Source organism: Anolis carolinensis, chromosome 1, assembly GCF_035594765.1.
Source record: "Anolis carolinensis isolate JA03-04 chromosome 1, rAnoCar3.1.pri, whole genome shotgun sequence".
Lineage (NCBI taxonomy): Eukaryota > Metazoa > Chordata > Lepidosauria > Squamata > Dactyloidae > Anolis > Anolis carolinensis.
Genome location: NC_085841.1, coordinates 158,019,111 through 158,028,799, shown reverse-complemented (window position 1 = coordinate 158,028,799; position 9,689 = coordinate 158,019,111). Strand labels below are relative to the sequence as shown.

General features: G+C 39.8%; 1 protein-coding gene across 1 annotated transcript; it reads right to left on the bottom strand.

Moving 5' to 3' along the window:
* Positions 1–381: 381 nt before the first annotated feature.
* Positions 382–8,718, bottom strand: ebpl (EBP like). Its single transcript, XM_003215352.4, has 4 exons — positions 8,508–8,718; positions 6,523–6,592; positions 2,290–2,428; positions 382–1,080 (listed from the first exon to the last, which is right to left on the bottom strand). Exons 1-4 carry the CDS (start codon positions 8,685–8,687, stop codon positions 843–845), a joined length of 627 nt encoding a protein of 208 aa, XP_003215400.3. The 5' UTR covers positions 8,688–8,718; the 3' UTR covers positions 382–842.
* Between the last annotated feature and the right edge of the window lie 971 nt (positions 8,719–9,689).

Sequence of the window (9,689 nt, the reverse complement as noted above, 5' to 3'; positions counted from 1 at the left end):
TTAATGCAAAGAACTTTATGTGAGTTTGTTGCTCCAGATGGACTGAGTTATTTTGAAGCTGGAGGTTTTGTATTTTTGAAGCAGCTTGTTTAATTTTCTCCTTGACTTTGCTACTTAAGAGTAAACTTTGATTTTTCCATTTTCTTGGCTTGTATTTGCTCATTGTGGATGCACAAAAGGGCTGGATAAGTCTGGACAGGACTGCACGCAGTTTGTTTTTCCACAAACCCGTAACAGGAAGGATATCCAAGTATAGTGGGGCTCCAGACTGCCATAAACCTTAATCAGCACAGCCAGTGCAAAAGGATAATGGGAAGTGCAGTTGAATAGTAGCCGGAGAATTAAAGTTGAATTAAGACAGAAACTGTATGAAGACAAATGTATAATCACAAAAAGTTTTTAATTCGAAGACAAAAGTTTAAAAAAATTAAAAAAAAACTATCACCACAAATTCTTTATTAAAGAATACAATTATATAAAAATTAGTTTGTTACAAACAGAAAACTTTTACAATGCACTTTTTATATTTGAGCTCTAAAATATCCTGTCAAACATTAATGCAGGAAAGTAGCTCCATTCAGATCAGTGATTTGTGAGTAACTGGCTACAGAGTCACTGAAAAGTCTTTATAAGATACGTATACTGGTAATTGTTTTATTAACGTTCATTCTCATTTCATTATTTAAGCAGAGGTAGAAATATTGTCAGCTTTGCCTTGTAGTCTTCATCTAAGAAAAACAACTTTTCGTTTTGCTCTTCTGCTCCTAGAAGTAGCTTTCTATATTGGTGAGATTCAAGGTCAAGCCACAGTTAATTTGAATCTGGCAGTTCTAATGTCTTCATTATTTGTATTTTTTCCAATTAGATCGCTCATTGTGCATTTTTCTGAGGGCTACCCAAGACTGTAGCAGTAGACATCCAGGGATAATGACCCATATGCCATTAAAAAAGCCTAAATAGACCCACAGATACATCCAGGAACTGGTGTTCAGGTTGGGACTCCCTGTGAGCCACTCTGGACAAAAGGTCATCCATCCTCCATATAATTCACAAACACAAAGCGTAATCTGCACAAAGTGTCTGCAATAAAAATAAAATTGTATGTATGATACACATACATTGTTTCATCCACTGTTAAAATAACCTGAATGTTTATGAGCTTATTAAGCTATATGTCCTTTATCATTAATATCAGAACTGTGGAAAGGTCTCGGGGGGGGGGGGTAATGAAGTAATAAGTAATATTAATTTGAAACATGTTTCAAGCTTTCAGAAAGAAGTCAGTTTTTAACTATCATGATTGCTGAATTATCTTAGGGAGAAAAGGCAGCTGTTTTTTGTGTAACTGTTGTATTTTGAGTAAAGCTACAAAAAAGGGAAAATAAAAGCAAATGCCTAGATCAATGATCAGAACCTTCTATGCAAAAAAACCAAAACATTTTGAGAAGAGTTTTACCCTACAGAGCAGCATGAAAGTCACTGAAGAAAAATAACAGGCAAAATGTGAATATATATATATATACACACACACATGGAAGAGTACTGAGTCCCCTTGAGGAGATAAGGCGGGCTACAAATACAGTTGTTGTTGTTATATTATTATTATTATTATTATTATTATTACTACTACTACTACTACTACAAGAAGGAAAATGAGGACACGCTCTGATGCCTAGATTTACAATAAAGTTATTATTTTTAGAAAGTTTCCAAAGTGCAGCCAACAACTACTTCAAAGAAGAAGGAACTGAGCAGGAGAGGAGGGAACATGTTTCCTGGCCTGTGTGCCTGGAGAGAGGATAATGGCTTCCTAATGTAAGCACAATGCATCTGAAGCAGTGGTTCTCAACCTGTGGGTCCCCAGATGTTTTGGCCTTCAACTCCCAGGAGTCCTAACAGCTGGTAAACTGGCTGGGATTTCTGGGAGTTGTAGGCCAAAACACCTGGGGACCCACAGGTTGAGAACCACTTATCTAAGGCCATGCAATAGTTCATGCAGAAGCTTAGCACATTCTGCAGTGTGATCTCCACTAAATTAAAGGTTTGTAATTACCATTTTTTAAAAGTTCTGGCAGGAGAATTAGGCACTATTAATTCTTCACAGTTAAATAAAGGCCATCACTTGTTTCATATGGCTTCTGCTATTTGTATCCTGAAATTAAATAATATATTTTGATGTCATCTGAATTCATAATGTTATTACCTGGATACACAAGAATTCAGAAAATCTATCACAGAAGCATGTGTTTTATTGCAGCAAATTGGTTTCATTTCTTTACAAAAACTTACCGGTAATGCTTCTGTTTGAGAATGGCATAAATGAGAATCAATGTTAAAAGCCCATCCAGAAAAACAGTTAGTATCTCCACTGAGACAATAGTGGGATCAGAGTGTAGCCACCTTGCATCTGCTTTGCCATATTCCTTCCCTGTAAAAAATTAAATATATCATTAACTTATGCTATATAATTACTGGAATAGCATACATTAAAAACCAGGAGCTAGAACCAATGTTGATAGAACTTACTAGCCACCAATTCTGTAGACTTCAACTCTCAATGCAACCCTTCAAGGTGGGACTAACATTGGATTTATCACCAGGTAGGAACAGGCAAATAGAGAGACAGAGAGTCAGAGAGAGACAGAAAGAAACAGGAAATGCTCTCCTCCTGATCTAGATCACAGTGTTGGGCAAGTGAGGAGTAAAAGGTTTTACTTCATACTCATCATCATCATCATTGGCGATCTATTTTCTTGTTTATTCAGGTAAAGCATTTTTATTTTACTATCTTGGACTTCTGGGAGTTGTAGGCCTAAACACCTGGTGACCCATTGTCTTAAGGGTCTTCCTTCCAAGTGCATCTCCCTCTCTTATAGACTGTTGGTGGAGACATCTGAAGTAGAAGACTCTAGAAAGTTTTCTGTTGTGTGTTGCAAATGCTTAGGGATAGTATGCTTAACATTCAAGTCTTCTGTAACAACAATGAGGAAAATAATTTTACAGCAGGAAAAAAACAGATATAAACAATGCATAAATACTTATAGTGCATTTTAATACAGCCACACATAACAGAATGCTCACACACTGATTGCAGATTAAACTTTGAGCAAAGACTGTAGGTGTAGACCAGTGGTTCTCAACCTGGGGTCCCCAGATCTTTTTGGCCTTCAACTCCCAGAAATTCTAACAGCTGGCAAACTGGCTGGGATTTCTGGGAGTTGTAGGCCAAAAATATCTGGGGACCCCAAGTTGAGAACCACTAGTGTAGACTCTTGTCATACTGCACAACTGAGCAAGGACACTGAAGACACAGGGCCTCCCAGCTGATTTCCGTCCACTACCTACTACACACAATGCACACCGGTTGCCACCTGCAGGTATCCTAAGGGATAGTGTCCCACTGCGGGAGAATAGATTGTGCAAGAAAATAAATTAAAATTTTAGGTTGGGGGGGCAGGAAACCATTTAGTGGGTTTGATGGTTTCCAGGCCTTGAGATTTTAGAACCAAAACCTGAGACCTCCGATAGTCCCTAATGATGTAATCAAGCATGATATAGTAGATGGGAATAACTGTTGTTTAGAACGCTGCTTCTGAAACGGTAGGTCCGGATCCCAAATGGAGCCCCTTTAGCTCAACATTGGGATCATGAAAAACATGGCAGCAGTAAAAGGTTTCTGAATACCGCCTATTTACACAAATCTGTTAGCAGCCACGTGCAGTGCTTACAGTAGACTCAGCAAAAAATGCTTCAGCTGCACTCCACTAAAAGGAAAATCAGCAAGCTTTCTAAATGCTGATTTAGTATCGGTATTTTTATACCTTTTTATATACCTAGAGTCACATAAAAAGTTCTTGGGTGGCCACATAATTTCATTCTTTTACAATCCATTTGTAGAATTGTCTCTCACCTGCACAGCAGCAATAACTATAGTAATAGTACGGTTAAGCATCAAAATTTGAAGAGGAAACGATGACAATGACAAAGAACAAGTCAATTATATTTACATTTATTCAGCAAAAAAAAACCCTGTTCATTTTAATGGTACTTGCAACTTTAAAGTGCTGAGAATCTAAAACATCCCAGTCATGGCTTCAAGGATTTTTGGAGGTGGGGAGAGCAAAGAAGAAATAACTAGAGACCAGAGCCGGTCCAACAATGAGGTGAATTAAGCGGTCGCTTCGGGCGCAAAACATACGGGGGCGCAGTCAAGACTGCTTTTTCTGTTGATTTGTTGTAAAACATGATGTTTTGGTGCTTAATTTGTAAAATCTTAATGTAATTTGATGTTTAATAAGCTTTTCCTTAATCCCTCCTTATTATCCAACATTTTCACTTATCCAATGCTTTTATTTTTCAGTGATTGGTTTGGGGGGGGGGGGGCAAAATTCTGTTCGCCTACACTTGAAAAATACCTAGGGCCGGCTCTGCTAGAGACAGAAAGATGATAAATGCTGGTAGATTTAGAAATAAAAGGAGAAAAAGAGGAAGGAGATGAATATAGCCAGGAGAATTTTGGAGCAGTGATAGAAGGAAAAAGAGGACAAAGGAGAAGAATCAAGGAACGAGACAGAAGAGGAGTGTGTGAGAAAGCGTGTATGTCCCGAGAAGGTTCCCAGTCACCTAATCTTTAGTGAGATCTTTGGCAATGCCTATTGGTATCAACACAATTTCTACTGTCATAGAACAGAGTCTGCAATGGTCCTGCTCAGGATTTCACTGGGACCACTGAATTTATCATGAAGATTGCAATGCTCAGAGCATATTTTTTTGGCTCAGAGTGATCCTGAAATGACACAACATCCTGACAGCATCACTGAAACAGAAAGATAGCAATTGATTTTGCTTTTAAAGAAATAAGAAGCCTCCTACCAAATATTATTTTTGAACTTGCCCTTTTTCCTAACTAAACCCTTCCCCACTCCAAGCCCATTCAGAGAAAAGGGTCTGGATATTTTGTTTAAATCCACTTTAAATAATTAAAGCTTACATTGTTTTTATAATATTTTTTTAATTTGGGTATTTAATTATTAAAATTATTATAAAATATAAGCTATCATGGGCCAGGTTATCTTCATCACACACTGTGCATCTGATTAAAATGTTCTGATCAGGAGGAAAGCATTAGCAGTAATGAAGCGTTAAGTATGAGAGTGGGTCAAAAAGCTTTGCCTCCTGAGTCATAAAAACATTATGAATGTTCATATAACAGCAGAAGTTACTACAAATCATGGCCTGAACTATCCTGTACACAAAACTACTGTTCACCATCAATTTGTACACATTTTGGAAAAATGCAGAGTTTTGCTTCTTGACCCATGATTTGAAGCTGTGTTAACGTCATTCAAGTCATTGAATCTGAAACCACGTAGGTTGCCTTTCAGAGGTCCAAAAAGACAACCTACATGATTTCAGATTCAATGACTTGAATGACGTTAACACAGCTTTAAAATCATGAGTCACGAAGCAAAACTCTGAAATGTAGCCTGAAGCATTTGCTGTTGGCAGTTTTCCTGCTTAACTTCCAAGATCAGATGAGATCTGGTACCAAATTTAGAGCATTTAGGCTAGAAGCAAAAGAGTCAAACGTGTATAGATAGTTAAAATGCAGAAATTAATTGTAGTATAGTGTATATTAAAAAATGGAAATGTAAAATGAATCAATTAGTGATGGAATTGGTGGAATTAGCTGTAGCTATTGGAGATTATCATTAGGTATGCACTGAAAGGTAAACTTTTCACATTGGAGACTCCCTCCCTACAATTATGTTTAATGAGGTAATGAGTCACCCTATTAAAAAAAACAAGAACCCAGTATATAAGCTGCTAATCCTTAATTACATTATATAACAAAACCTGGAAAAAAATATTCCTGGTTTGAAAGTATTCTTCCTGTTTAATCGCGCAATACTTGCTTTGAAAGTTAATTGTTATACTCCAGAAACGTTTTATGTGGCTGCCACAAACTGGGTTGAATTGGTCGAGACTATGAGATACTCATTGAAAAACTATAGCAAAATGTGATGCAGGATGTCCCGCAAAAACAAAGTTTTTACATTTCCATGTTTTTTATGACAGAACCAATTAGGAAATGACATTTATAACCCAGGAACAAAAATCGTGTTATATGTGTTACTAGACTTGAAAGGTGTTGTCCTCATTAGAGTTAAGATGATATTTGAACACATAAAGGTTAAGCTTTAATAATAACTTGGGCCCCATCTGCAATGCCATATAAAATCCAGATGATTTGCTTTGAACTGGTTTACCTGGCAGTATAGACTCATATAATCCACTTCAAAGCAGACAATGTGGATTATCTGATCTGATAATTTGGATTATATGAGAGTTTAGAAGGGGCCTTGGAGATTTTGCTGAAGCCACATTTTCTGCCAGTGTGCTTAATGCTGCCGGGCATTGAAAGAAATAACATTTAAAAAAGCATTTATGAATTTTAGAACTAATGAAGAATATTGTAACAGATTTCCATAAGAGTTTCTTTTATTTATATGATATACTTACACAATAAGGCAATTATATTGTCTGATTTTGCAACACTTCTCCCCAGGGACAGGTACACAAACGAACCTTCCTGTGAGTCAAAGCAAATAACCCATAGAACGTTACTTACTCGTGACATGCTTGCACAACACAGATATGAGAAAGATGGAGGGCATCACATTTCCTTTTGGGAGAGGTTAAGCACTTTATCAGTGTGCATCCATTTTTTGCTCTTTCACACTCTTCCTCACATAAAAATATCACATTCCCGGATATACCTGTTTCTTCTTTATCTCCTTAAGGGATTTTCTGTGATTCAAAAAATGGATCATGGGAAGGAAGGGCTATGAATGTTATTTGAAGCTTCTGCAATATTACTGTGTAGGCTCACATATAAATTGACTTCATGTATAAGTTGAGGGCAAGTCTGGGGCAAAAATATGGATTTTGGTATGACTGATGGCTAAGCTGAGGATCATTTTATGGAGAAGGTAAAGCAGCAGCAGCAGTATCTCAGGACAACCTGGCTGCCACCATCATTTCCCCGATCAGGCATTCAGAAAAGTCAAAAGCAGGACAGACTAAGCTTTCACTTGTTGCCATTTACTCAGAGAAACAAATGGTTCCTTTTTGTTATAAGAGTTAGAATAATAGTTGGAAGAGACCACATGGGCCATCCAGTCCAACCCCCTTCTGCCATGAAGGAAAAGCACAATCAAAGCACCCCCAACAGATGGCCATCCAGCCTGTTTCAAAGCTTCCAAGGAAGGAGCCTCCACTATTCTCCGAGGCAGAGAGTTCCACTGTTTTTTAAAATAATTTATTTTAATATTATAATACACCTACAATACACATATATAAACATGTACACATACACCCACCATCCAAGCTACAGCCAAGGTGGTGGGTGCACTGGGGGGTGGGATGAGGGGTAACTACAATGTGGGAGCTCCACTGCTGAATAGCTTGTACAGTCAGGAAGTTCTTCCTCGTGTTCAGGTGGAATCTCCTTTCCTGTCATTTGACCCCACTGCTCCAAGTCCTAGTTTCCAGGGCAGCAGAAAACAAGCCTGCCCCCCTTCCTTATGGCATTCTTTATATATATTCATACATGGCTATCATGTTTCCTCTCAACGTTCTCTTTAGCTAAGGCTTCATTCTTGGCAGAGCTGTCAGTGTCTTGTCTGTTTAAAGCAAGTGTGAATGTTTCAATTGGCCACCTGGATTAGCATTGAATGCTTTGCAGTTTCAAAGCCTGGCTGCTTCCTGCCTGGGGGGATCCTTTGTTAGGAGTTAACTGGCCCTGATTGATTCATGTCTGGAATTCCTCTGTTTTCTGACTGTTGTTCTTTATTTATTTACTGTCTTGATTTTGGAATTTTTAATACTGGTAGCCAGATTTCGTTCATTTTCATGGTTTCCTCCTTTCTGTTGAAACTGTCCCCATGCTTGTGGATTTCGATGGCTTCTCTGTGTGGTCTGACATGGTGGTTGTCTGCGTGGTCCAGCATTTATATGATAATATGCTGTGTCCAGGTTGGTTTATCAAGTGCTCTACTATCGCTGACTTCTCTGGTTTCAGCTTCAATACCAGGCTTTGAAGCTGAAAGGCCATTCAATGCTAATCAAGGCGGCCAATTGCAACATTCACACTTGCCTCAAACAGAAAAGAGTTCTCTGGAGGTTTTTACGCAGAGGCTGGACGGCCATCTGTCGGGGGTGCTTTGAATGCCATTTTCCTGCTTCTTGGCAGAATGAGGTTGGCCTGGATGGCCCACGAGGTCTCTTCCAACTCTAGGATTCTACTGTAAGTCCCAAACACCTGGACGAGGAGGACAAGCGTTGGGAATCCCCGAGAGAGAAAGAGCAGGGGTTTCCGACTCTGAAAAGGTCTTCCGAGAGATTTGGACTCCAACTCCCAGAAGCCTCCGCTGCCTTGGCGCATGGCCGGGATGCTGGGGGCTGAAGTCCGGGCCTTCCCCCCTCCCGCCTTCGTTCACTCTCACCAGGGCAGCGTGGACGAGGGCGTCCCAGCAGAGCCAGCGGAGCAGCCAGCGGTCCGCGCGGGAGGCGCCGCATTGCCGGCCCAGGCGCCCGCCCAGCGCCCAGCTCAGCGCCACCAGCACCCCGCACACACACAGCGAGGCCGCCGTCGCCGCCGCTTCCCCGGCATCTTCTTGCGACATGGCTGAAGGAGGGAGGGAGGGGGCGGGCTCTGTTGCTAGGCAACCCCGAGGAGGGGCGGCGCCTGTGAGGAAGAGGCGCGTGCAGAGAAAAAGAAACAAGCTCAGTGGCATCATGCCAGTTCAACACTATTGCAATAGGTTGACTCAAAGGCTCTCCTTCAATTGACTCATAACCGCAGGCATCTTCCTCTTTCTGGGAATAAAAGATCATGTCCCCAAGAGTGCTATATATTTGGAACTTCAGGGCAGATCACTTTGGAGGGCCAAGATCTATCCCTGAGTTGTCTATCTATATATACTGTATATAAGAAGGTAATGGAATCACGGCCTAGGACTAAACTAAACTAAACGCCCTAAACCACGAAACTTGGCAACACAACCCACCATCCTTGCCCCTAGGTTCCGACAACAAAAAGAAAAGAAAAATAAAGTCCTAATTAGAGGGAGATGAATAATTGTTTTTATCCAATTGCTGCCAGTTAGAAGGCTAAGCTCCGCCCACTTGATCTGCTGCCAGTTAGAAGGCTAAGCTCCGCCCACTTGGTCTCTTAGCAACCCACTCAGCCTAAGGCCTCTTCAATCAGGCTTCTTCCCCACTGCCTATAAAATACAGATTATCTTATTTGAACTGGATTATATGGCGGTGTAGACTCAAGGCCCTTCCACACAGCTATATAACCCATTTATAATCTTACATTATCTGCTTTGAACTGGATTATCTTGAGTCCACACTGCCATATAATCCACTTCAATGTGCATTTTATACAACTGTGTAGAAGGGGCCTCATATAATCCAGTTCTAAGCAGATAATATAAGATTATAAATATACAGTAAAGTCTCACTTATCCAACATAAACAGGCCGGTAGAACGTTGGATAAGTGAATATGCTGGATAATAAGAGATTCAGGAAAAGCCAATTAAACATCAAATTAGATAATCATTATACAAATTAAGCACCAAAACATCATGTTATACAACAAATTTGACAGAAAAAGTAGTT

What these genes read in the sequence shown, in the direction of transcription:
- ebpl (XM_003215352.4), bottom strand. Translation starts at nt 8,687, where the DNA reads ATGTCGCAAGAAGATGCCGGGGAAGCGGCGGCGACGGCGGCCTCGCTG. An exon ending in CCCTCGTCCACGCTGCCCTG is followed by an intron (nt 6,593 to 8,507) that starts GTGAGAGTGAAC and finishes TTTGACTCACAG; the next exon opens with GAAGGTTCGTTTGTGTACCT. An exon ending in CTCAAACAGAAGCATTACCG is followed by an intron (nt 1,081 to 2,289) that starts GTAAGTTTTTGT and finishes TTTTTATTGCAG; the next exon opens with ACACTTTGTGCAGATTACGC.